Here is a 27,659-nt window from a genome sequence, read left to right as displayed (position 1 = left end):
AAAAATTATAACGGAATTTATTAGTTAAATGAAAAATACCAAGATTCACAGAAAAATAGATAATGACGAAAGAAGTGTTGGAAAAAAAATACGTTATAAAATATGCTAATAATAGTATTTATGAGAAAAAGTGTTTAAGTCTTTTACTAGTAATAATGTAGGTAGATTTAGTAATTGTGAGTGTAAGAAGCAATAGCCCATAGCTAATAGCCAGAGGAATAGAGAAACCACTAAAACCTTAATTACCCAAAGCAGTACTATGCAGTGAGTTCGCAGGGAGAAGTGAAGTGTGAATGTGGCTGAGAAAGACACCACAGGTCTGTTCGAGGGATAGGAGAAGCAACACCAACACCCAAAACGGACAGAAAAAGAACCATTGAACCACAAAATTGTTCACCAGGTGCGTTCTGCATAAATCTATACCTAGTAACAAACAAATCCAGTGTCGTTTTTTTCTTCTTCTTTTTTTCTACTGTCCAACCGAGCTCGCTGAATCGACTCTAAACTCGTGAGCGATTTTGTCGCACTAAAAAACGATTCTGCGTGCAAAGTTGATTAGGTTCGAGGATGTGGGAACGTAATATGGTGTTGAATCGCGATTTCTCGATAACCCTGATATAGGAGAAATAGATAGAGAGGAAGTCCAGTTTTGAAAAACATTGATTATAGAGGAGGACCAACAGAGGGAAAATTAGAAGCGTGGAACAGATAGACAAGGTCAAGATGGTTATTGTGGTACAAAATTTAGAAGCATACTCGATTAAAGGTCATGTTTCAAAATGCATAGATTAAATACTATCCAGAAACAGAACAAGCATCTTCTTGTTATAATGCACAAAATGACTTAGATTCTTACGGAATGCTTCCTTAATTTCATATTTGAATTCCTTTATATATTCCGAACATATATAGATTTGTCGATCATGTTACTTTATTTTCCACCAAGTCTAATCCATACTGAATATTAATAAGACAGGGACTCGGTTCAAAGAGATAGGTGAATCAACATGATTATAATAATAGAAAAATGATGCTGCTAAAGTTCCTCTTAAAGAACTAAAGTTTCTAGTGGCTATGTAAACATTATTCAAGCTCCCAGTTTGCACGCACCCAGCCAACTTAGTCTCATTATCTTCATCATTTTATAGCATTGTATTCAAATCAGTTTTGGCTTCCTCCAAAACCCCAACTTGTCGTTTCTTTTGACCTTTAAGGCCTTCAGTTATTGAAAAAATGTGTGATCACGTAGACAGAATCGACAAATTCAAGTTCTCGAATCTACAGAATGCCCTACCTTTCAAGGACGCGTCAAATTAATTTATTATATGGTTGGGTTTTACCACCACTTCCAACATGAGCATAATGTTATAAAGGGTATTGATATATTATGAGTATTCATAAAGGGTATTAATTCCCCAATACTCAATGGTCCCCACCAATGCCTAAAACGAATTCACGTAAAGCTTCTCAACTCAAAGCAGTGGTCTAGTCCTTGGTATCAACAAATTCACTCCACTTCTTCCCATGCTAATGCATTAGTAATCAGGTGTACTTCATCCTTCTTCTGCTGATACTCTACCTAAGTATGTATAGCCAATCTCTGAGGTGTGAATAGTTCCTTTATTGGCTATAATGTATAATAGTTAGTTCTGAACCTTTTGAACAGCAGCAGAAAATGAGAGTTAAATTTGATATAAAACACACTCACCTAATTAAAACACACACACGCCACACTCCGTCACACACTAATTAACACACACAATTCTGCACACAAAAAAAGGGGCCCAGGCCCACGAGAAAGAGAGAAAAAACTCACGGGAGAACCCTAAAAAGGCTCTCTTCTCTAAAAAAAGAAAAGGAGAGAAGATTATCCTCTCTCGTTAGCGATTCAAGGAGTTCGTCATTGCCGCAGCTAGGGTTCGAAATTTCTTCTTCCAACACTCGTCCTTGGCCACTGTCTTCTTGTTTCCATACCTGGTTAGAACTACTTGAGTTTTGTTTTGTTTTCTGATTCTGCTAATTGCATTTGCTCGAGATTTTCAGTTTTTTTTTTTGTAATCGAAAGTGTGGTGTTGATTCGGGAGACGCACTGTCTTTGGTTGTTTTTGTGGTTTTGTTGTTCGGTTAGAGAGATTCTCTAAATATTAGTTCCTACTGTGTTTCAAATTGTTTGCAACGAAATGCTAGGTTTCATCAGTACTAATTTAATGTTGATGAGTGGCTTAATTTCTTTTAAGTTTAAGAGTATTGTTCCCGTGATTTCATTCCATTGATTGATGGTTGCTTTAGAAAAATCCGTGGATGAAGTTATGAAATGTTTGGATTAATATAATATAATGGTAGAGCACTCTGTTTTTGTTTTGGTTTGTTAGCATCGGGCTTGATCCAGTAATTGAATATTCTTCAAGCAGTTGAATTTTCTGTGTTTAGTTTTCTTGGAGCGTGCTCATTTCCTTCATTTTGGGTTGTTTTAAGTTTTGATATTTACTTAAGTCAGTGGCAGCAGCTTATGGAATTGTTTATTACGATTTTGCTTATTATGAATGGTCTGTTACTATGGCATGGGTATTGACTGTGTTAAATGATTGAATTGATTATGTTTTGCGCTGGAAGATATTTGATTTCTTGCAAACTGTGTGGTGAATTAAAGGGATGTGGATATATGCGCTGATTTAGAATGTTGGAGTTGGAAAACTTCTTTTATTTTCTGCTTGATGGATGTTTGCACCTTTCGGTTTCATTGTTGGTGAAATGGTAGCAAAGCGTCAATGTGAAACCAATTGTGGAGGAGTTTATGTCATTGGTTTGAACGATTGAGTATTATTAATTAATTGTTAATTGTCGAGGTTTGATTATTGGGGTTCTAATTTGTTTAAGGTTGTGTATTTGAACGGCCTTTGGGGTTGATATTGCAATGCTTAATTTAGAGACTATTGATTCATATAATGTGGGAGTGCTTTATTCTTAATGTGTGGTATTCTGTTGGGATATATAATATCCTATTTTGATTTGTTTGGGAGTGTTTCGTGATAGTAGAATAAATTCCAATCGGAACCCAATTGTTGGTCTCAAAATTTGGGAAATTTATTTGCTTTGATCATAGTGTAGTGTAAATATAAATGTTGATATGAGGGTTTTTATTTTGAATGTTGTATAGTCAAGATTTGATTACTCTAAGACTTGTCGCGTAATAACAAGATATTCATTTACTGATTTGATGCAAGGAGTCTGGTTCGGTGATCAAATTTTATATTGTTATTGTTTGATATTAAGATTGATGCTTGTATAGAGTAATGGATTGCACTATTGAGGAATTTCTTTTGTGTTGGCATTCTGTTTGATTAAAATGTAGTATATATCATTTTCAATCTTGATAAGATTTGATGATTACAATAAAGTTGGATACTTATATGATCGTACGCATCGTCTGGTATCCAATTTTGTTATCCAAATATTTTTCAAAGATAAGTTTTTGGGATGTTTGTATGATTGTCTGTCATCTACATCCCTCCCTGATAAATGTTTTTTGATACCTTTATGTTCGATCACATCATCTAGTGTCCAATTATTTTATCCAAATATTTTTAACGATACATTCTTGGAATGTTTGTGTGACCGTTTGTCATCTACATTCCCGATAAATGTTTTTCGATACTTGTATGGTCGATTGCATCCTCTAGTATCCAATTATTTTATCCAAATATTTTTAACGATACATTCTTGAAATGTTTGTATGACCGTCTGTCATCTACATTCCTGATAAATGTTTTTCAATACCTGTATGGTCGATCGCATCATTTGGTATCCAATTATTTTATCCAAATATTTTTTAACGATATGTTTTTGGAATGTTTGTATGATCGTATGCTATCTAGCATCGCCATAATAAAAGTTTGAGTACTTGTGTGATTGTCTGCATCTTCCTAGTACTCGGTACCTTTCATTTTATTAAAAATCCTAAAAAATATAAAATTTTCAAAAATTAAAAAATATCAAACACTCATCCATTTAAGCCCAGTTTACACTGGCCCTCTCTTTGTTCAAGCCTAGCTTCTGCTGACATATTTTCACAAAAAGTTTTAAAAAGAACTACGTAACCCTGATTCTTTATGACGCATAGAGATACGTAGGAGTGAGGAATTATCCTTGTCGGGCCCTTTAAAATAAAAGAAAAATTTGTTTATTTTATATATTATTTCCTTATTGTTTTTGTTTTTGGAGAAAATTAAGCATCTTGAAAACCACGTCATTTTTTATATCTAATTAAAGGGACTGCCTTAGGGTGGGTGTTGTAGGGTGCTAATACCTTTCCTATAGCGTAATTGATTCCCGGAATCAAAATATGTTTTTCATGTAGCACATTCAAGGACAACACTGACAACACATTTTTATACTAAAATTTCAATTTAACACACAATGCCATGTCACTCAAACTAATTCATTTTATTTTTAAAATGCACATGCAGGTGTATACCAACGGTATATCACGTACAAGTGTACGTTAAACATTTCTCGAAAATATTATGGGAAAATAAATGAGATTTGAATTTGATTAGTGAAGACGAGATATGAAAGTGGTGGTCAATTATATAAATCATGGTAGTGCCTCAAGAGTGCGGTGCAACAAGTAAAGCAAATGTCTTACATGCAACTATCTCAGAAGTTTTACGATGCTTTCAAGCTGTGTGGGACTTCCCTCAAATCCCCACCCATTGCTCGAAAACTTCATGCCCAACTCATACGCTCCGGCTTGGACGCTTCCCTTTTCTTACTCAACAATCTATTGCACATGTACTCCAATTGTGCCATGCTCGAGGATGCTTTTTGCGTTTTTCGCCAAACCAGTCACCGCAACACCTTTACATGGAACACCATGCTCCATGCACTCGTTCATTCTGATCGGATGCACGAAGCAGAGAAATTGTTCGATGAAATGCCTACAAGAATGAGAGACTCTGTTTCTTGGACCACAATGATATCTGGTTACTGTCAGAATGGCCTCCCTGCTCATAGCATCAAAACCTATATCTCAATGCTTCGAGATTCTGATCATGAAATTCAAAACTGTGACCCCTTTTCCTATACTTGTACAATGAAGGCTTGTGCTTGCCTTGCCTCCACTCAGTTGGCTCTTCAGTTGCACGCCCATCTCCTCAAGTTACATTTGGAAGCCCACACTTGCATTCAAAACGCTCTTGTTGATATGTATATTAAATGTAGAGCAATTCGTTTGGCTGAGGTTGTTTTCCTTGACATTGAAAGCCCGAGCTTATTTTGTTGGAACAGTATGATTTATGGATATTCTCAATTATATGGACCCGTTGAAGCTCTCCGAACATTCAACCAAATGCCTGAACATGACAACGTTTCATGGAACATGCTGATATCTATGTTCTCTCAACACGGCCTTGCAGTCCGTTGTCTTAGTATGTTTATGGAGATGTGCAGTCTGGGTTTTAAGCCCAATTTCATGACTTATGGTAGTGTACTCAGTGCATGTGCCAACATTTCTAGTCTAGAATGGGGTGCCCATTTGCATGCTCGGATTCTTCGAATGGAACATAGCCTGGATTTATATTTGGGAAATGGTCTCATTGACATGTATGCCAAGTGTGGATGCTTAGAACTTGCGAGGCGTGTTTTTGACCGTGTAGGTGAACGTAATCAAGTTTCTTGGACTTGTTTGATTGCTGGGGTGGCACAGTTTGGACTTGGAGAAGATGCTTTCACTTTGTTTAACCAAATGAGATTGGATTTTGTGGTGTTGGATGATTTCACTCTGGCCACAATACTTGGGGTTTGTTCGGGTCAGAAGTATGCTGCCCCTGGAAAACTAATTCATGGATATTCCATCAAAAGTGGGATGGAGTCCTCTGTTCCAGTAGGGAATGCAATCATTAGAATGTATGCAAAGTGTGGTGATGCTGAGAAAGCTCGTCTTGCATTTAGATTGATGCCACTTAGGGATATCATATCATGGACGACAATGATCAATGTATTTTCTCAAGACGGAGACATTGACATGGCACGCCAATGTTTTGACACTATGACTGAGCGAAACGTCATAACTTGGAATTCCATGTTAAGCACGTATGTCCAACATGGGTTCACGGAAGAAGGGATGAAATTATATGTTTTGATGAGAAGCAAAGCAGTCAAACCAGATTGGGTCACTTTTGCAACCTCTATCCGGGCATGTGCCGACTTGGCAATAGTAAAACTTGGGACACAAGTCATATGTCATGCCATGAAGTTTGGGCTCAGTTCAGATGTTTCTGTTGCAAATAGTATTATCACTATGTATTCAAGATGTGGGCAAATCAAAGAAGCACAAAAAGTTTTTGACTCAATACATGTGAAAAGCCTGATTTCCTGGAATGCCATGATGGCAGCATTTGCACAAAATGGTATAGGCCAAAAAGTAATTGAAACATTTGAGGTTATGTTAAGAACAGGGTGCAAACCTGACCATATAAGCTACGTTGCTGTTTTATCTGGGTGCAGCCACATAGGGCTTGTAGCTGAAGGGAAACATTATTACGATTCCATGACTCAAGAGTTTGGCATTTCTCCAAGAAATGAGCACTTTGCTTGTATGGTAGATCTGCTTGGTCGAGCAGGGTTACTAGACCAGGCCAAGAATTTAATAGATGGGATGCCTTTTAAGCCAAATGCCACTGTTTGGAGTGCTCTACTAGGAGCATGCCGAATCCATCACAATTCAAGACTAGCTGAAACTGCCGTGAAGCAGTTGATGGAATTAAATGTTGAAGATTCTGGAGGTTATGTCCTTCTAGCAAATATATATGCTGAGACAGGGGAGTTAGAAAATGTTGCTGATATGAGAAAGTTGATGAAAGTGAAAGGAATTAGAAAGAGTCCAGGTTGTAGCTGGATTGAGGTTGATAATGGGGTACATGTGTTCACTGTAGATGACTCCAATCATCCACAGATAAAGGAGGTTTATATAAAACTGGATGAGATGATGAAGAAAGTAGAAGATACTGGAAAATATGTTAGTGTTGTCTCTTCCACTCATAGGAGTAAAAAGTACCATAGTGAAAAGCTTGCTTTTGCTTTTGGGTTGCTTAGTTTACCATCTTGGATGCCTATACATGTAATGAAGAATCTTCGTGTGTGCAACGATTGTCACTTGGTAATAAAGTTGTTGTCTTTGGTCACCTCAAGGGAGCTTATAATGAGAGATCGATATCGATTTCATCATTTCAAGGATGGGTTTTGCTCTTGTGGAGATTATTGGTAGATGAGGTATACATTATTCTTTTCCATACCTGCGGACAATCCCATTGCTTTTGCTTTATTCGTTTTTCCTTCTCAAAATCCGGCAACCATTATTTGAAAATAATTTGTTCACTATACCAATATTGTTAACCTTTTATGCAAATTAAATAACACTTTTGGATATAACTGCCAGCAATTTGATAGAACAGAAATATATAAACTGCTTAACTTATCCTGTTTGTAAGTTGTGGGTTGAGTCAAGACACAACTAATTTCATGACTAATAAATTTTCTTTCCGTATTGTTGAATCACACTTCTCATGTGCTAGTACAAAAGGGTTCAACTTTCAATATTTTGAATGTGGTGTTTTTTCTCACTTAGATGGGATTTGGTGCCTTATCTCTATTTGTTCAAATCTCTTTTCCTGTGTGCTCCCTGTATTTTAAGTTTGATAATGATAGGTTGAGCCAACCGAAGATATGTACACCCAATTTACACTCATTTCCCAGTGCACAGTGGCCAAGCCATCGGCCCATGAAATTTATCAATTCTAGTGAGCGACTGCTTTTTATATCCAATGGAAGTACAGACAAGAAATAAGATGTATGCCAAAAGTTGAATGCTCCTGAAAACCCTTGTTCAAACTTTTGTTCTCCTTTCTCCTTTTTTTATTGTTGTAGTTGGTATTGTAGAAGCATAGAGTTTGTTAGAGAAAGAATAGTTTCCTTATTTGTGTTTCAAAACCTTGAACCCAACCTCAGCGTCCTAAAGGTAGAGTTTTGTTTTCCAAAGACCTTGAAAGTTTGGTATAATCTTTGTGAATAGGAATGAGACAAGAACAAACAAGTTTTAGTGCACCAACCTTGCATCATATTATATGTTAAATGGCAGATATGCAAAGTTTATTTTTCTGAGTTTTCTCCTTTTTTTAGTTTGATTGTGCAACAATATTGGGCACTTCTGGAAGTCTACATATATGAGTCCTCCTTCTACTATGAGCGTTTTGGGTTTCTTTCTGTATTTAGTGGGATTTTTAGATTGACGGTAGACATAGCTGCTTCAAAGCTTGACTCTATTGGTTAGTGCACTAGTTTGTTTTGTTTTAAATCAACAAATGTTATCTTGTTCTGCATCCTTGTTTTTGTTTTCTTGTTTTCATTTGTTGTCTTCTTTTAGTTTTTCTTTCCTAAGCTTTCTTTTATTTTGTCTAAGAGTGCAAAAGTCTAAGTGTGCAGTTGTGATAGATCTTGATTTGTTCCTTCTTTTATGCACTAAATGTATCTATTGGGTATTGTTTTTGTTTTTAATCTTTCATTTTAACACAGTTTTGTAATTTCTAGGAAAAGTAGGACATGAAATGAAAGTAGTTTAAAAGTTGAGGTTTGCTTTTGAAAAATTGCAGTTTGGTACCTTTGACTTTTACTGACTATTTTGCTCATAACTTTTTTCACAGATCTTCAATTGAGTTGTTTCTTTTTGCGTTGGATTCTTGATTCAAGGAGCTTTAATTTCGGTGTCAGAGCAAAATTTTTGGAGTTCTGAGCTAGATGTAGTTTAATTTGGAAAACCTCAGCGGTATACAAGGATTGGCTATCAACATTGTTTTCTCTCTCAGACTTGTATTGTGGGCTGAGCATAGAATGGCCCAAAAAGAAAAATAAAAGGTTAGTTTGGTGTAAAAAGTGGGTAGAGGACAGTGTACGCAATAATACTCTGCTTTTGGGTTTGTGGGTTTTGTAATCATTGGAGCTCCATGGATACTCACTTTCAAATATTCTTTGCAATGAACTATGGTTGATTCTACTCATTCCTTTAACCTTTAAAGGGACAAAAACAAAGCAAGAAACTCACATGACAATTGTTCCGTGGACTGACTTGATGTTGATTCCTATAATGCATTTGTAAGGGGGAAAAGTTAGTTTTTATTTGATGTGTCGGTGAGACAAAAGGCCCCTACCAATGATATATCATATTGTTTATATCATAGATGAATGTAGTTATATATTATTATTAGTACATGTTAAATTATAATATATGTAAATCTTATACATGCATACTATCCTATTTTGTTTCCTGATCCATCATCTCCCCTTGCAAACTAAGAACTTCACTATCCCAACAGGATTGAATAAGTAGTTGAATAAGATAATCATATTCTTTATATTCATCAAACAACTGATTAAAGTAGAATAAGATATGTATCTTATCAGATTTTAAATACTGCTTTCTGTTGCAGTGTCTGCCATGGTACCATTAGCTAAACAATGTGCATTTGAAGAATCTTTCATAAAGACAATAACTGTTGAAAATGTTTTGACATGGCCGCATGTGGTAAGTTCACAATCCTTGTTGTTGCTAGCTGTATACGTTTTGACTTCTCTTTGTAGCAGTAAGATGTTTAAATAACATGCTTGTCTATTCAATAACTATGTTTTCTGCAAGAGTTGTAGTTTGAATAAAGATTTGGTAAGCTTTTTCATGATACATTGTATAAGCATTATTAGTATTCGATGATATGGTGAGAAGCTTGGTTTATATGTTTCCTTTTTCTTCTCTTTTTGTTAGATTTCGAATTATCTTGTACATTTGTTTTTATTTGATGATTCGTGTCTGATAGATTCAGTGGTAAGGGTTTTGAGAAGACTATTATATATAGTCAGGGATTGCGTTTTGGGGAGGTTAGGAAGATTGTTAAATGAAAAGGAAATATATGAGTTCATAAATATTTGATCAAAATAAAATAACTTCTTGGGTGCACCAAGTGTTTTCATATTCATTTTTCTCTTTTAATTCTAATAATAATTTTAGAGGAAGTTACCATTTGCTAAATAGGCTTAAATTTTTTAAATTTTAGGTTCAGAACATATTCAGAAGCACAATTCGACCTACACATACCAGAACCAGAAGACCACTGCACCTCCACACGACCACTGCTGCACCACCGTGAGCTTAAGTCACGAAGGCATATAACAGGTGCATAGAGGCATGCACGAATGAGAGAAGAGCAAAAACGAATGGGCAGTTGTATCGTGAATCGTTCGATAGCTACTACCATGCTTCACAGTACTCTTCAACGTCTCTACATGCCTTTCAAACCCCCCACTGTGCAAACCACGTCTCCTGCAGCCATATTAAAAGATTCACAAAGCCTCCCAAAACTCCCAGTATCCTATTCAAATCTCTTATCACAATGTGTTGCTGCAAAGTCGCTAACTTCAGGTATGGAACTCCATGCCCACTTGATTAAGTTTGGATTTTCCCGCCATCCAGGTCTCAGAAACTACCTGGTAACTCTCTATTCCAAGTGTTGTCGTTTTAGGTATGCCCGCAAGCTGGTTGATGAAAGTTCTGAGCCAGATGTGGTTTCTTGGTCTTCATTGCTATCTGGGTATGTGCAAAATGGGTTTTTGGAGGAGGCACTGTTGGTGTTTAATGAGATGTTCTTGTTGGGTGTTAAGTGCAATGAGTATACTTTCCCAAGTGTGCTTAAGGCATGCTCGATGAAGAGAGATTTGAACACGGGGAGGAAGGTTCATGGGATGGCTGTGGTCACAGGGTTCGAGTCTGATGGTTTTGTTGGTAACACTTTGGTTGTTATGTATGCCAAGTGTGGGTTGCTCGATGATTCTAAGAGGTTATTTGGTGGAATTGTGGAACAAAATGTTGTTTCATGGAATGCCTTGTTCTCTTGTTATGTGCAAAGTGAGCTGAGAGGTGAGGCTGTAGATTTATTTAAGGAAATGATGAGGAGTGGAATAAGGCCTAATGAGTTCAGCATTTCCATCATATTGAATGTTTGTGCGGGTTTGCAGGATGGTGGTCTAGGAAGGACACTTCATGGACTTATGCTGAAGATGGGGCTTGATTTGGATCAGTTTTCCGCAAATGCGTTAGTTGACACGTATTCTAAAGCAGGGGAGATTGAAGGTGCGGTTGCTGTTTTTCAGGAAATTGCACACCCTGATGTTGTTTCTTGGAATGCAGTTATCGCAGGTTGTGTTCTTCACGATCGTAATGATTTGGCTTTAATGATGTTGGATGAGATGAATAGCTCAGGAACTTCTCCCAATATGTTTACATTGTCAAGTGCTTTAAAGGCTTGTGCTGCAATGGCGTTCAAGGAACTGGGTAGACAGTTACATTCTAGTTTGATAAAGAGGGTTGCTGATTCAGATTTGTATGCTTCTGTTGGACTCATAGATATGTATTCCAAGTGTGAAATGATGGATGATGCGAGAAGAGCTTATGATTCCATGCCAAAGAAGGACGTTATTGCATGGAATGCTTTGATCTCTGGCTACTCACAATGTGGCGATGACTTAGAAGCTGTGTCACTTTTTTCTAAAATGTACAATGAAGATATAGATTTCAACCAAACTACTATTTCAACAGTTCTCAAATCTGTGGCTAGTTTGCAGGCAATTAAGGTGTGTAAGCAGATTCATTCAATTTCCATCAAATCTGGAATTTATTCAGATTTCTATGTTATAAACAGCCTTCTTGACACATATGGAAAATGTAACCATATAGATGAGGCTTCAAAAATATTTGAAGAGCGCACTTGGGAAGATTTGGTGGCTTACACATCCATGATAACAGCATATTCTCAATACGGGGATGGGGAGGAGGCTTTAAAGCTATATTTACAAATGCAAGATGCATATATCAAGCCAGATGCATTTATCTGCAGTTCTCTCTTAAATGCATGTGCAAAGTTGTCTGCGTATGAGCAAGGGAAACAATTACATGTCCATGCCATCAAGTTTGGATTTATGTGTGATATTTTTGCCAGCAACTCTCTGGTTAATATGTATGCAAAGTGTGGAAGCATAGAGGATGCTGATCGTGCCTTTTTTGAGATACCAAATAGAGGAATAGTCTCATGGTCTGCAATGATTGGAGGATATGCTCAGCATGGCCATGGCAAAGAGGCTCTTCAGTTGTTCAATCAAATGCTTAGAGTTGGTGTGCCGCCCAACCATATTACTCTAGTTAGTGTTCTTTGTGCATGCAATCATGCTGGTTTGGTATATGAGGGAAGGCAATATTTCGAAAAAATGGAGGAAATGTTTGGGATTAAACCCACACAAGAGCATTATGCTTGTATGATTGATCTCCTTGGACGATCTGGGAAATTAAATGAAGCAGTGGAGCTTGTAAATTCCATTCCTTTTGAGGCCAATGGCTCAGTTTGGGGGGCACTTCTAGGAGCTGCGAGAATCCATAAAAATATAGAACTCGGTCAGAAAGCTGCAGAGATGCTTTATGATCTGGAGCCAGAGAAATCCGGTACCCACGTTCTCCTTGCAAACATCTATGCCTCTGCGGGGATGTGGGAAAATGTGGCTAAGGTTAGAAAGCTAATGAAAGACAGCAAGGTGAAGAAGGAGCCCGGAATGAGTTGGATTGAGATCAAAGACAAGGTATACACTTTTATCGTTGGAGACAGAAGTCATTCTAGAAGTGATGAGATATATGCTAAATTGGATCAGTTAGGTGACCTTCTAAGTAAGGCTGGATATAGTCCCGTTGTAGAGATTGATATACATAATGTGAACAGAAGTGAAAAGGAGAAGCTCTTATATCACCACAGTGAGAAACTTGCCGTGGCCTTTGGATTAATTGCTATGCCTCCTGGTGCCCCTATAAGGGTGAAGAAGAATATACGAATTTGTGTTGACTGCCACACCTTTTTCAAATTTGTATGTAAAATTGTCTCAAGGGAAATTATTGTTAGAGATATTAATAGATTCCACCATTTTAAAGATGGCTCATGTTCCTGTGGTGATTACTGGTAATATCATCATCATCCATTCTCAGTTTCACAAGATACGTAGATTCTTTATCTTTACTACTGCAACTGTTTCATGACTATAGTCACTATTGAAACACTGTTTCATGGCATAGTCACTATTGAAACATTGTGATATCTTCTGTGGGATTATTTGTTGTTTCCTCCCCTCTTTTCTTGTATATTCTTTTTCATATTATTATTATTATTATGATTATCATTGGGTAGTAGCAACTAGGACAAGACTCAAATAAAATAATTGTAAGGTTTGGCCTGAATCTCTGAGAAGAACAGCTTTAACATAAGATTGAAGTATGATATAAGGTGTATGCACATACATAGATATCGCTTTCCATCTTTACAATTGGAAGAAGGACTGATGAAAACAAAGCAAATCAGGCTCAAAAAGCTGCTTCAAGTAAAAGCTAGATAGGTGCTAGCCAAGCAAGCAAGCCATAACACAGCAGTGGTGAATATTTCTTAGCCCTTGGTTCTGATAATAGTGATTGTGCCTCTTCCCTGTGTGTGAATTCTAGTAAGGGCCACCACTGCTTTCCCTGAAAGGCCTGGACCCTCTGCGGACACGCATGGCCGACATGCAAAGTCCCCAACTGGATGCCTCACTGGCCTTGTGGGAGGCATTAGGATCCTCTCATTTATGTCATTTAATGTCACATCACCTTCCCTACCTCCTGGCTTCACCATTGCAAATGGATACACCACTCTTGTTACCACCTTTTTGTTCCCCATTTCATCACTTCCTGTTCATAATAACCACTTGTTCATGTCTTAATACAAACAAATCTATATTAGGACAAAAATTCGATACACTTTCAGCTGAAATGTGCATCATTCTCATGCTGTTATTGGATTAGAATTGGAGTTTTGTATCAGTCATATATATGTTAATTTTTAAAGCAAACTTTTATTACTCATAAATAGATAAAACTCCAATTCTGATAGAAGGAAAACACCAAAAAACAACTATGTAATAGTTAGAAGAGAAAAGGAGAATATAGTACCTGTTGGGGCTTCTGTGGGGTCTGTGGTTTTGCATGTCACGGGTTGTTTGTATGAAGATGAGGATGAGTTTAAAGATTCAGAGGCTGATATTGTCTCTTCCGGTGTTTTAGAATCTGCTAGAAGAATGTTTGCTTCCTCGCTCCTTGATGTGCTTATAAGTTCATCTACAATACATCACATATTTCACATTAGAAAAAGGGTACAAGTAACAGCACAATCATCAACACATTTTTCCTTCATTCTTTTTATTTTTCTCTGGGACCCCTTCTCTCAATAACTTAATTACAAAGGTAACAGCATTATATATATTGTTCAGTGTTTTGTTTGGAATTATAGCATTCTGAACCAAATTGACCATATCATTAAGAGTTCGTGTGGCAATCAGTGAATATATGACATACATATACCTGAAAATCCACAAAACCTTTCTATCTGGTTCATGCAGTAGAAGTTGAAGTTCTCTACTGGCTGGTGCCATAAGGGGTTGAAATTCCAGAAACTCTGAAGTCAAGAAAACATTATGTATATTCAGCCTCAACCCAAGAACAAGAGAAAATGAAACTGATCTAAAGAAAAACTAAAACAAAGAGTATATACATGGTTAATTAATTCTATACCTGCTCAAGGTCATCTATGAAAGTCATGGTATGCTCATCAGTAGTAGTACATGGCAGCAAGCGTCTACGTTTGGAACGTTCACATGATTCAATCAAAGCATCTTCGAGATACCCAGTTGAGAAATCAGAGTGTTGAGGGGAGAGTGATGGTGTACTTCCCTCCATAGCTTCCACTGCATATTGAATATCATCAATCATTGCATTGCAACACTTAGCTAGTTATAAGCATTAGTATCGTTATCCAACAAGGTAGAAATATAAAGAGAAAGAAAAGTATAGTACTTAAAGACATTTTGTCCGCGTTGAGAACTCCAAGGTTGTGATAATCCCAACCTAGGGAAGAACCACAGAGGCTAGTCGTAATGTAATTTTTTAATGTTCAGTAAAGTCTAATAATATTACTCTTTTATTTGTTAAAGCAATGTCAGTGTAATCTGTTCATCTGTTATTTGCTAACCATTTTATTAATAGTAGATTGAATTGAATAAAATAAATAACAATAATAATAATAATACATGATTAATTAATAAAATAGATATTTTTTTAGGCAGTTTAGATATTATTTTGTGGTATTTATTTCTTTTGTAATATTTATCTTGGTCGTTGAGAGATTAGGTAAGCAAATAATTTCTTGAACAATGAATGAAACATATGGTCAAACCATTTTTAATCTGAAATATCTCAACTACAGAAAATCGTTATCTATTATCTGTCTATTATTTGTTCAAAATGAATAAACATGCCTTCAATATCGACCATGTTCAGATTTGGCGATAACCAGTAAACAAATATATGTAATTTTTGCACCAATTATTTTTCCTTTATTTTCCCTAAAATAAAAGTAGAGTTGAGTATTTTTCTTTTTTACCTTTATACAATTTCTTCTAAAATAAACAACTTAATGTGACTTTTTTTTTCTCATATATTTTTTCCTATTTCTTACAAAAGTCTTTCGATCTATTTACTAATCTTGTGTTTGGACGATGAATTTTAACAATTCCAATAAATTAAAATACTTAGTAATTGAATTAATTGCAATTAAATTTTCTTTATTTCTTAAATAAATAGTTTGAATGAAATAATTGAAATATTTTAAATTTCATTTTTTTGTTTGGATAAGGCAATTTAATTTCTAATTTACTGTGAACTCAACTCTATTTTTGAATCTAACTTAATTTAGTTCGATCCTTAATTCGATATAACTTCCTCTTGACTTCTGGTTCAAGTCAACCTTCGTTCCCACTTGTATTGTTACTTTCCATAAATGTTACCACATAATATTTTGTTACAAGAAACCCTAATAACCAGATCTTTTTCAGATATTTATTGTATTTAATGAAGATAATTTTTAAATTTAATTAAAATTAAAAAATAAAAAAAAAGATTACAAAAATATAAAACATCTACCTATAAAATTATGAAAACAAAATTATAAAATTTAAAGTTATAAAATATAGAATTACAACAATTAACAAATTATAAAATTATAAAAACATATAATTTTAAAATTACAAAATTATAAAATATACAAATATAATTTTTTTTGTAATTTTAAAGTTTTATGTGTAAGGCCCCATTTTTCCTGCCCCAAAAGTTAGTGGGCTGCCCTACAGTTTTGGGCCTAAAGGCCGGCCCATAGTATATAAGCCTTAGGTCTGCCCTAAACCTAGGGTACCCTACACTTTCAGAAAAGTTGCCCTTGCCTTGAGCTGCAGCCGCCACCCATCTTCTGCTAGGGTTCCATTGCCGGGAAGTTCCGTTACTCCATGTAAGTGACTCTCGAGTTCGTGCTAGTTCCCTTTTTGTAACTTTTTCGTGATCTGTTGTAAGAGCCCTGGCTAACCCACCTGTCTGGCCCTGTCCTACTCTCATCGCAGTCCTATAGCGCATCCTCGGAGCTGCCGTGCTCGTGGTCACGTAGTAGAGGTCTCCGCTAGGTTTTCCAGGTACGGGAAGTTAGAGTTCTTGGTTTCCAGTCGTTTCGGTCTGTGTTTGCGTTGGTTGCTGTTTGTATGAGTTAATCCTTCGTTTTGATGCGTGAGAATAGCTTTGCATGTGTTATTCGATCGGAAAACATGGCGGTACAGCGAAGAACAGTGGCGAGACCTGTTAATCTCGCCCAAGCGAGTCCATCTCGCCTAGGCGAGATGAAACAGGGAGCTCGCCTAAGTCTTTTGCGCGAAAAGTCGCCCGGGCGGCTCGCTCAATTTTTGAGCGAGCAGGCAACTCGCCCAAGTGAGAGGGATCTCGCTTAAGCGAGATCCCGCGTTGCCCAGGCCCTTGTCTTCTTTGAGCCCTCGCCTAGGCGAAGGGGGGCTCGCCTGAGCGAGCCTATCTCGCCTGAGCGAGACCCTTCAGCCTGAGCGAGGGGTTTGGGCGAGACAACGTGGTTTTGGGTTGCATATTTGTTCTCTTGTGCTTGGATTTGTTTGGGTATGACTGCCATGATAAGTTGCCTGTACTGATGTATGAATATATGCCTAATGGGTTGCTATATGTGCGTGACATGATTCATGAATGATGAATGATGAGTGTGGTGGGGGACTTAGTATGTGAAATGAGTATGCGGTTTGAAACTAAAGGATCATGGTATAAATATGAGACTAGGCCCCAGACTCATTGGGGTAGTGATGATCAGAGGTATGGATTTGGGATGTGATTGATATGAGGATTAAACTTCAAGGGTTGATATGGAATTGAAAAACTTAATTTAATATTCTTTTATTGTCGGTTTATGAATGTTGGTCCGTGTCAGTGTGTAATTTCCTTGGGGTCTCTAGGTGAGACCTCCGGGGTCGCGCTTCAGTGGTCGGGACGTAATTCCATGGCCCCTGTTAGTGGGTGTTCATGGTGGTGCCCCATCTGTATAACTAGGTAAGGATTCAAGGTAAGGTTGCATCCTGACGCTCCGAGGAGTCAGTTAGTCTCACTTAGAGCGGACTGACTCTTGTGGTGGGAGTAGCAGGAGGCCTGAAACTCATTAAGGGCTAACCTTGTGGTGGGAGAGATTTTGATTCATCGTAACACTGGTAACACATAGCTCAGGATCGAGCAGCTCAGGTTCGAGCAGAGGTATCCACACAAGTGCAAGCATCCGCTGAATCCGACCGAGTTATACGTATCCGGATGAGTCGAGTCGAGTCGTAGTGTATTGAATGAAGAGTCATAACATGTTTGGTTGCTATGTGGATGAGATGATGAAAATATATTTGATTGCATGTTGAATATGTTGATTGGCTCTAGCTTACCCGTTTCGTTGCATGTTTGTGTTGTATGTGACTGTTCTTCCTTGCGATGATCATCAACTTGGTTGATGGGAGCAGATGGGCGAGGTTCCAGAGGTCAGCATAGAGATGGAGATTTCGCTGCCTAGTCCGTGTGGATAGGACTATAGTTTCCTTTGTGTTTTCTTCAAGACTATGGCCCCTGTATTTCGTTGTTACTGGATCTGTAAACTCTTAAGTAAACGGTTATCCTGCTTTTGTTGACATCGTGGTGTGCCTAGTTTTGGTAGGGGTTGTGTTAGGGACCTTAAGACTACGCTGATGTACCTTTATCGCGTGACATTTCCTTTAATAATTAAATGGGATGTTACATTTATGGTATCAGAGCAGTTCGTCCTTAGGATGACCTGAGGTTGTGGGTTTGTCGTTCCGTGTAGGCGTAAGTAGTCATGTCTAGTCGAGTTTGTCAGTGAAACCAAAAGTTTAGGAACAGAAAACGCCTTAATAGAGTAATGAGGGTGCACACTCATGACTAGATTAAATGTTGTTTTCCTTTCTTAATTCTGATGGTTCGGGGAAATAGGGGCGACAGACAAAAAGGGGTTCGTTGTCTGTAAGTGATAGATTGTTGCTGGGTATGATCTAGTTTGTCTTGCTGCGCCTCTGTGCTTTGTGTCTAGTGTTTACGGAGATAAGGGGATTGAGATTTAACGTCTTGGGCTAATGAACTGGAGAATATGCTAGAGTTTCCAAAATAAAGATACTACAAGTTTTCTAAAGGGAGTTGAATCAAAAGGGTAATAACACTAAGGGGTATCAGTGCATGCAAGTGCCACATCGTTTGAGGAAATCAAGCTGATTCTACACCCCGACAATGGTGAGGTTCCGAATTATGAAAAATGCATACGGTGTTAGATGGAGTGTCATTGCATATAGTCATATGGTCACATCTGGTACTTCTTGGAGTGGTGTAAGAGGAACAATTGGCAAATCTAAGGTTGCTAAAAGTGGAGGAATTGCTTAGCGACAAGAAAGGTAAGAGGGGAGGAGACTGGGAAGTGCAAAAAGATGGCAAACCTCTAGTGAGAGGCTGAGATGGATAAGGGTTACTGATCAGTCAGGAAAGATGACGTTCCTAAGTAGGGAAAGGAACAATTGATGGATAGGGAAGAAATGGCATAAGGGATTCATACCAGGATTAATAGTCAGCAGGTAATGATAGGTATTTTCAAATTTGTGAGTGGGATGCTTCAAGGGGGAAGTAGTTCCCATGAGTAGGACATCTGACCCTGGGTATAAAGTGAAAGGTTTCACGTACTAGAAGAAAGGGCAAGCCTTTAAAGGTTATTCTCGTATGGAAGGACAACCCAACTGATGTCATAACACAATGATGGGGAAATGAAGAGGGAAGTTCTGAGTGGTTGGCATGGTGTCTACGATGGGTGATGCTAAAGTGGTTAGCACGAATAAATCTCATACAGAGATGCGCCTTACGAAGAGATGCTTGGACTAAGGGCCGATTTTTCTTGGGATCGTGTACTCCTTGATGTCGTCGGTATGGTAAAGGAGTGATGGCTGTCTTTAAGAAAGGACTGAAGTCGAGACGATGGTTTTGCCAAAATTGTGACCAAGTGAAGACCCGCTCGAGGGTATGGTGCCTTCGGGGTGATCAAAGTATTTGAATTTAAATCCGATCTGAATTATGCAATGTTGGGACGTAGTCTCAAGGGTGAATCAGTTGTTTTCTCAATCTCATCCTGATGAGCTAGACAACCCACGAGGTGGTGTTCTTGGATTAAAAAGAGATGATTCAATGGTGGCGATTGAGGTATGGACCAAGCTATATAGTGGGGACAAAGCTTCACGTGAATCAAAGACATCTGACGAAGGAAAGTGGATGATAGACGAAGAGGATCTCAATGGAAAAGGAGTTATAGACGTACTGTGGGACAAGTACCAGAGTTTTGACCTTGGTGTGATAAAATTCCCCTTTGCATTGGTGCCTGAAGAGGAAATTTGAGACAATAGTCCAAAATGGAATGGTTTCTACAGCGAGTCTGAAATAAATACAGAGGTGGAGGAGATGTCGGAGAAGTAGTGGCTTATACTGAGTACGACCACAAGGATGACAGCAGATTTGGTGAACATCAGAGGAAAGGTAGTGGTGGAATAGATTGTTCAAGGGAAGACGTTAGATAAGGAAGGATTGACTTTTCGGACCTATGGTTGTATAGAGTGGAAAACATGATGGAAGTAAGGCAATCTCAAACATGTTAGCTGTGTCGTCAAGGTTTAACGGCGAGTATCCAAGTGCGAACAGAGTCTTTAAAATGTGCAAGAAAGGAGTATTGACAAAGGATGAAGTGCCTAACAGGACGCATAGTTAGGAAGGGTGGATGCAATGTTGCGAAAATGAGACGCTAAGACCATAAAGAGGTGAGTCCAAAGGATTTTACAAGTTGCATAGAAGTTTTGAAAGAAGGTTTCTCGGTGATGATTGATTACACTACTAATGACAGACATGAAAGGGACATCATTTAGAGTAAACAAATGAGTGACCTTTTGTGGTGATCAGAGTAGCGCAGCGAGATGATGGCAAGTGATACTTATGAGGGGTAAAAGGTGTGTGGAAAGAACTATCTTACTTATGAACAACAAATGTGTCGTTCGTATGAGTATCAGTTAAGGATGTTCAGTTACCAGTTAAAGTTGGAATTATGAAGTTGCTCAAAGAAAGTTGTGCAAGAGAAGTAGGGGATGGTTTGAGTTATGATTTCAAGTTAGGGTGCCAACTTGGAAGTGAGGACGTGAGAGTAGATGTTTAGCCAGAGAAGGGAATTGAAGATCCTTGATTTGATGAAGTAAGAGGGAGAGTTGGTTGAGAACCATAAGTGTTTGGGTTGGGAGGAGAATGTGTGAGGGGATTTCATTAGTCTCGTCATCTTATTAGCACTAGTGAACCTCTCAACAAGGTTGAGAAAAAAAAAAAACAAATCGGAATATCTTAGTTTGAGGTGTATCGTGGAGTTGCGTGGTACGAACCAGACTAGAAATTTGAAGTCAATGGAAGTTATGGTTCTGAGGTTTTGTGGAATGTTGCCTATAAGTTAGGGGGGGATTAAAGATGAAGATAGGATGCCGATGCGATATGGTGAAGAAAGCAGTTGAAGGTTTAAATGAGAAGAAAATGTAGGAGTTTCGATATACATAAAAGTGGTCAAAAGTGTTGATGGTGTGACAGTAGGCCAACACTCAAGAGTGATCAAGTCAGCGGAGTGACGCATAAAGGAGTGAACAAGGTGATGTGAAGCGATGACGAGCGTGCCTTGGTTGGAGACTTAAGGTCATCTGAGAAGTTGATAAAAACCTACAAGAGGTAGCGGAGAACACATAGAAAGTGAGTCAGTATGTTAGATACAAGTTAGTGGGGCATGCATGGAGGAGCATTCGGATTTTAAGGTTGGAGGATTTGGAGTGCTTCGAGAGTAGTGACTAATTTAATCTACATAGTTGGACACATATCGCTTAGCACAGAGGCAAAGTTTCCAATGACTATAGGTGTGAGAGTCGTTGTATATGTCGTGTTTGAGTAGTGGTTCCCAGAGGAGATAAGGAGAACATAGCTCCTTTCCTATCTCATCGATGAATTTTCGAGGACGAAAATTTTCTTGTTGGGGAGAATGTAAGGCCCCATTTTTCCTGCCCCAAAAGTTAGTGGGCTGCCCTACAGTTTTGGGCCTAAAGGCCGGCCCATAGTATATAAGCCTTAGGTCTGCCCTAAACCTAGGGTACCCTACACTTTCAGAAAAGTTGCCCTTGCCTTGAGCTGCAGCCGCCACCCATCTTCTGCTAGGGTTCCATTGCCGGGAAGTTCCGTTACTCCATGTAAGTGACTCTCGAGTTCGTGCTAGTTCCCTTTTTGTAACTTTTTCGTGATCTGTTGTAAGAGCCCTGGCTAACCCACCTGTCTGGCCCTGTCCTACTCTCATCGCAGTCCTATAGCGCATCCTCGGAGCTGCCGTGCTCGTGGTCACGTAGTAGAGGTCTCCGCTAGGTTTTCCAGGTACGGGAAGTTAGAGTTCTTGGTTTCCAGTCGTTTCGGTCTGTGTTTGCGTTGGTTGCTGTTTGTATGAGTTAATCCTTCGTTTTGATGCGTGAGAATAGCTTTGCATGTGTTATTCGATCGGAAAACATGGCGGTACAGCGAAGAACAGTGGCGAGACCTGTTAATCTCGCCCAAGCGAGTCCATCTCGCCTAGGCGAGATGAAACAGGGAGCTCGCCTAAGTCTTTTGCGCGAAAAGTCGCCCGGGCGGCTCGCTCAATTTTTGAGCGAGCAGGCAACTCGCCCAAGTGAGAGGGATCTCGCTTAAGCGAGATCCCGCGTTGCCCAGGCCCTTGTCTTCTTTGAGCCCTCGCCTAGGCGAAGGGGGGCTCGCCTGAGCGAGCCTATCTCGCCTGAGCGAGACCCTTCAGCCTGAGCGAGGGGTTTGGGCGAGACAACGTGGTTTTGGGTTGCATATTTGTTCTCTTGTGCTTGGATTTGTTTGGGTATGACTGCCATGATAAGTTGCCTGTACTGATGTATGAATATATGCCTAATGGGTTGCTATATGTGCGTGACATGATTCATGAATGATGAATGATGAGTGTGGTGGGGGACTTAGTATGTGAAATGAGTATGCGGTTTGAAACTAAAGGATCATGGTATAAATATGAGACTAGGCCCCAGACTCATTGGGGTGGTGATGATCAGAGGTATGGATTTGGGATGTGATTGATATGAGGATTAAACTTCAAGGGTTGATATGGAATTGAAAAACTTAATTTAATATTCTCTTATTGTCGGTTTATGAATGTTGGTCCGTGTCAGTGTGTAATTTCCTTGGGGTCTCTAGGTGAGACCTCCGGGGTCGCGCTTCAGTGGTCGGGACGTAATTCCATGGCCCCTGTTAGTGGGTGTTCATGGTGGTGCCCCATCTGTATAACTAGGTAAGGATTCAAGGTAAGGTTGCATCCTGACGCTCCGAGGAGTCAGTTAGTCTCACTTAGAGCGGACTGACTCTTGTGGTGGGAGTAGCAGGAGGCCTGAAACTCATTAAGGGCTAACCTTGTGGTGGGAGAGATTTTGATTCATCGTAACACTGGTAACACATAGCTCAGGATCGAGCAGCTCAGGTTCGAGCAGAGGTATCCACACAAGTGCAAGCATCCGCTGAATCCGACCGAGTTATACGTATCCGGATGAGTCGAGTCGAGTCGTAGTGTATTGAATGAAGAGTCATAACATGTTTGGTTGCTATGTGGATGAGATGATGAAAATATATTTGATTGCATGTTGAATATGTTGATTGGCTCTAGCTTACCCGTTTCGTTGCATGTTTGTGTTGTATGTGACTGTTCTTCCTTGCGATGATCATCAACTTGGTTGATGGGAGCAGATGGGCGAGGTTCCAGAGGTCAGCATAGAGATGGAGATTTCGCTGCCTAGTCCGTGTGGATAGGACTATAGTTTCCTTTGTGTTTTCTTCAAGACTATGGCCCCTGTATTTCGTTGTTACTGGATCTGTAAACTCTTAAGTAAACGGTTATCCTGCTTTTGTTGACATCGTGGTGTGCCTAGTTTTGGTAGGGGTTGTGTTAGGGACCTTAAGACTACGCTGATGTACCTTTATCGCGTGACATTTCCTTTAATTTCCTTTAATAATTAAATGGGATGTTACATTATGATTATAAATTATAAAACTATAAAATTCTAAAATTCTAAAACTATAAAATTATGAAATAAAAATTATACTTGGTTATTTTATAATTTGGTAATTATGAAATTATATATTTTTATAATTTTGTAACTTGTTGATTTTTCTAATTTTATATTTTTTCAGTTACATATTTCATACTTTTGTAATTATTTATATATTTATTTGTTTTTAATTTTATAATTTTAGTTAAATTTAAAAACTATTTTTGTTAAATACAATAAATATTTGGGAAAGATCTCGTTATCACCGTCTTTTGTGACAAATATTATGTGGCACTATTTATGGAAGGTGACAATGCAAGATAACTAATACATTATATAGTTATGAGTCACACTTAAGTGTAAAGACTCAATTGAAACATTTTAAAAGTTTAAAGAGAGACCACAAAAATTTATTAAGGACTCAATTGAAAGTTTTCAAATTTATAAAGGACTTAAAACATAATTAAGCAATTTTTTAATGTATAAAATTTTTAAATTAAATTTTAAAAATATTAGCGAACTTAAAATATTTAAATAATTTATACTCTTAAAGGTCCAGAGAGTCCAGAATGTGAGGTTATGAGTGAGAAAATTTTCAAATTCCACCTTTTTCATTTTAAATGTTTTTTAGTTTCTCTATCCAAACAAAGCATTTCATTACAAAGAATTTCAAATTCTCCAAATAAATGAATTACCGTCTTGAATTGCTTCATCCAAACACACTATAACCTTGTGTTTGGATGAAGCATTTCAACAATGCTGAGAAATTGAAATGCATTGTATTTGAATTGCTTGCAATTAAATTTCCTTCATTTTTTAAATAACTTGTTTGGATAAAAAAATTAAAATAAATGGGTAGCCAAGGGAGGCTGAAAAACGGACCATAAAAAATCAATGAATGATAATAAACATTGCCATTAAACCTTAAATTCGTTTTTGGTAATTATCTAGCTTTAAGGCACCTTTAAAAGGCCAATGTGAGGTAAGAAGAAGGGTTTTGGCAAGCTGTGAGTGTACTCAGAAAACAAAACACGAAATTTGAGAGTAGTAAGGTTGGAGTAAGCTTTGAAGCTGAATTGGGAGAGAAAGTCAAAGGGAGATCATTGAGGATCAAGAGAGAATTCACAACAATTCCAAAATTTAAGCCAAAGGAACCAGGTTAGGGCAGCTGATTAACGTTATTTTAATTGGTTAATAATTAAATGTATGGTGTATCGTATTTTATTGCAAGATCAATGTCTATTTTTGTTGAATTTCGCGTTTTTGGGAATTTTTCCAGAAATCGCCTGGCAGGTGATGAACTGCCGCTAGGCGACACATGCATTTTGCCTATTTTTCTGGGTTCCTAATAGGAACCGCCTGGCGATGAGCTTAGTGCCGCTAGGCGACGCAAGCCCCGCCACCCAATTTTCTGGGTTGATCATGAACTGCCTGGCGGTGAAGAACACCCGCCAGGCGATGCTTTTCGTTTTGATTCAATTTTCGGGATTTGCATGTTCTGGGTTGCTTTGGTTCAATGGAAAAGGAATTTTGACAACATTTGGACCAAAAGAAAGGGATTAATTGTGAAAAGTCATGGTAGTGCGAAGGAATCAAATGAGATTGGCTATGAATGAATGTTAGGGTGGAAGAATTGGGGTTTTCGGAAATTGTATAACAAATTGCGTAATAAACTACAAACTTATTGGATGAATTGTGATCCTAAACCTTTGAGTGGTAAGTATTGCATCGAAACTGAAGGAAATCGGGATGGGTGGGCTGGTTGAGGTTCGTAGGCGCAAGGGAAGGGTTGCTGGAACTGTAGGAACCGCCTGGCGGCAGCGAATTGGCCGCTAGGCGCCAAACCAGAGGTGCGGGGTGTGTTGATTCCCAAAAAATGCTGTTTTTCGTACTTTTTGCGCAACAGTAACCGCTGGGCGGTAGTTTAGTCCCGCCGGGTGCCAGTCGTCCGATTCTGGGCTCCAGGCGCCACCAATTTTTCTAGTTCACGCAGTTTTCATAAAACTGCATTTATTGGTTTGTTAACCGTACTATTTAGGTGGAATTTTGACAGGTGTTCCATAACATGTGGTTCTTCACTTTGAACGGTGGAGATTGGATTTGGAGGTCAGTAGCTAGAGATATACATTGCTTAATATTGCTGATTTTGGAGTTTGTAAAATACATGAATAAGCCCTTGATTAGTTCAAGTAACTTCTAATGAAGCATAATTGGGTTATGTGGTAAGTATTTATCAATTTGAATGTTCCTTTGGGTTAGTCACATGTGGAGAATTGGTTTAGTGAAGGCATGGGTGTCAATATTAAATTGCATCGGTGCATAAGATCATGTGCTTAAAATTGTTAGAGTGTCGCTGCTTATATTTTGTTTGAGCATGCTTGGGATGGTCTATACAACTGGGGGATGAATGCACATGTGAGATGCTATAAGGCCTAGAACATTATAGATGGCAATGCTTTTCATTAGGGGTACTCTAGAATGAGAGCAAATGAGAGCAACCTGTGTGAAGTGTGCTTAAACCTGAACTAAAACCAGTAATGTGCAAGTACTGGTGTAGCGACTGGCGCTACGTGTTCCCTGCCAGGCAATCTGAAAGCCGCAGCGCCTAGCAGTACGTATCCCCCGCCAGGCGATTTTGCTGTAGCAGATTGGTGTTATGCTTGCTATGATGTGCGTGATCTACAAGGCTTCTAGGATATCTTAAAGGTCGGCTTGCTGGTGTTCCTTGAGTTGAGGCTCAGAACGTATCCCTTGAGTTGTGGCTCGAGATAGGGGTTAAGCATGTGGTATTTCTTGAGTTGTGGCTCGGAATAGCATCTCTTGAGATGTGGCTCAGGATGGCGGATGAACACGAGGAACCCTTGAGTTTTGGCTCGGGTTGGCGAGTGTTGTCGGTGTGAGTGTGCTCGTTGTGGCCAGTACGGATGGGTCCAGATAGATTGCCCTCCTCAATAGTTAGTTGACGAGTTTGGTAGTCCTGGGACGTTGCGAACTATGTTCGCATTTGGGAACTCCACCTGGCGCTACGGTGTATGATCCGTAGCAATGATTTCCAGCACGTACTCTACCGGTTGTGGCCGATAGGTATGGCAGCAAGTCACCTCGAAGTAATCACTAGAAGATGTAGAACACAAATAACATGGTGGTGGCCATGTGATGTGATATCAAAGGATGGAATTCCGTTGGTGTGATTGTGTGATTGGTATATGTGTGCCATATATATATGTTTATTTTCTTAGCTCACCCTATCTGCTTGTGTTTGGCGATGATCGTGTACGCGGTACACGGGAGCAGATAATGTTGCAGGTGGATCTGGTGAGGCTTAGCAGCGAAGCGGGGAAAACTCATGGGAACAATTTTATAGAGTTTTATCATTTATGGTTTTTGAATAAAGATGTAATCTATTGTGAGACTGTTTTGGTATTTTATTGAATTTTGAGAAGATTTGAACTTAGTGTTATCTTTATTATGAAATAAATTCTTTGAAATTCCCGCGTTTTTGGAAAATGGATTTATAATAAATGTGATTTTATTATCTTATTTTATATAATATTTTTAAACCTGTAATATCCGGTCGGGATGTTACATTTGGTATCAGAGCAATGGTTTTCAAAAGATTTTTGGGCCTTGGGGAGGGAGCTTGACACATTTCGGTTGTAACTTGTATGTTGTGGTTAAGTTATACTACTTAACTCTATATGTCTAAGCTTAGTAACAATGTCCTTGCCGGGTTTTGTTGAGCGGGCAGGGAATGTTGCTTGTGAGGCTTAGGAAAAGTGACACTCTTACCGGGTTTTGGTGAACAGGTAAGGGTGGGGCTCTTGTCGGGTTTTGTTGAACAGACAAGATTTGTGTTTGTGAGGCTCAGGGAAAACAACACTCTTACCGGGTTTTGGTGAGCAGGTAAGGGGTGGACTCTTGTCGGGTTTTGGTGAGCAGGCAAGGGTTGTTGTTTGTGAGTCTTAGGGTAGGCAACGCTCTTACCGGGTTTTGGTGAGCAGGTAAGGGTGATACTCTTG

General features: G+C 38.6%; 2 protein-coding genes and 1 pseudogene across 7 annotated transcripts; 2 read left to right on the top strand and 1 right to left on the bottom strand.

Annotated features, from left to right (window-relative positions):
- The first annotated feature begins 263 nt into the window (after positions 1-263).
- LOC114175303 (pentatricopeptide repeat-containing protein At2g13600 pseudogene) lies at positions 264-15,092 on the top strand (annotated as a pseudogene). Of its 3 annotated transcripts, XR_014993774.1 has the most exons (5): positions 440-1,977; positions 4,467-7,269; positions 8,697-8,907; positions 9,480-9,574; positions 14,503-15,092. The product of XR_014993774.1 is annotated as a pentatricopeptide repeat-containing protein At2g13600 pseudogene, transcript variant X2 (transcript). The 3 variants fall into 3 exon arrangements; XR_014993773.1 differs by lacking the exon at positions 14,503-15,092 and having other exon boundaries at positions 9,480-9,785; XR_003602814.2 differs by lacking the exons at positions 440-1,977; positions 9,480-9,574; positions 14,503-15,092 and adding an exon at positions 264-400 and having other exon boundaries at positions 8,697-8,836.
- LOC146887535 (pentatricopeptide repeat-containing protein At3g57430, chloroplastic-like) lies at positions 10,237-13,187 on the top strand. Of its 2 annotated transcripts, XM_085671122.1 has the most exons (2): positions 10,267-10,462; positions 10,563-13,187. In XM_085671122.1, exons 1-2 carry the CDS (start codon positions 10,434-10,436, stop codon positions 13,039-13,041), a joined length of 2,508 nt encoding a protein of 835 aa, XP_085527248.1. In that variant the 5' UTR covers positions 10,267-10,433; the 3' UTR covers positions 13,042-13,187. The 2 variants fall into 2 exon arrangements, with proteins under 2 accessions (XP_085527247.1, XP_085527248.1); XM_085671121.1 differs by having other exon boundaries at positions 10,237-13,187.
- On the bottom strand, positions 13,315-15,030 carry LOC114175305 (uncharacterized). Of its 2 annotated transcripts, XM_028060087.2 has the most exons (5): positions 14,957-15,030; positions 14,675-14,847; positions 14,465-14,558; positions 14,057-14,221; positions 13,315-13,795 (listed from the first exon to the last, which is right to left on the bottom strand). In XM_028060087.2, exons 1-5 carry the CDS (start codon positions 14,964-14,966, stop codon positions 13,515-13,517), a joined length of 723 nt encoding a protein of 240 aa, XP_027915888.1. In that variant the 5' UTR covers positions 14,967-15,030; the 3' UTR covers positions 13,315-13,514. The 2 variants fall into 2 exon arrangements, with proteins under 2 accessions (XP_027915888.1, XP_085527249.1); XM_085671123.1 differs by lacking the exon at positions 14,957-15,030 and having other exon boundaries at positions 14,675-14,872.
- Positions 15,093-27,659: the final 12,567 nt, after the last annotated feature.

The sequence above is a fragment of the Vigna unguiculata genome, chromosome 3, assembly GCF_037176805.1.
Source record: "Vigna unguiculata cultivar grain cowpea cultivar isolate G323 ecotype 2 chromosome 3, ASM3717680v1, whole genome shotgun sequence".
In the NCBI taxonomy this organism is placed as follows: domain Eukaryota; kingdom Viridiplantae; phylum Streptophyta; class Magnoliopsida; order Fabales; family Fabaceae; genus Vigna; species Vigna unguiculata.
Note: the sequence above shows the minus strand (reverse complement) of the source record. Positions and strands in the feature narration are given on the sequence as shown.

Bases quoted from the DNA above. Each gene is read 5' to 3' on its own strand.
- LOC146887535 (XM_085671121.1), top strand. From the start codon at position 10,237: ATGAGAGAAGAGCAAAAACGAATGGGCAGTTGTATCGTGAATCGTTCG.
- LOC114175305 (XM_085671123.1), bottom strand. From the start codon at position 14,872: ATGATTGATGATATTCAATATGCAGTGGAAGCTATGGAGGGAAGTACA. The intron at 14,222-14,464 runs GTATATGTATGT...GATGTATTGTAG, and splicing joins AAGGTTTTGTGGATTTTCAG to ATGAACTTATAAGCACATCA. The intron at 13,796-14,056 runs GTACTATATTCT...TATTATGAACAG, and splicing joins CCCCACAGAAGCCCCAACAG to GAAGTGATGAAATGGGGAAC.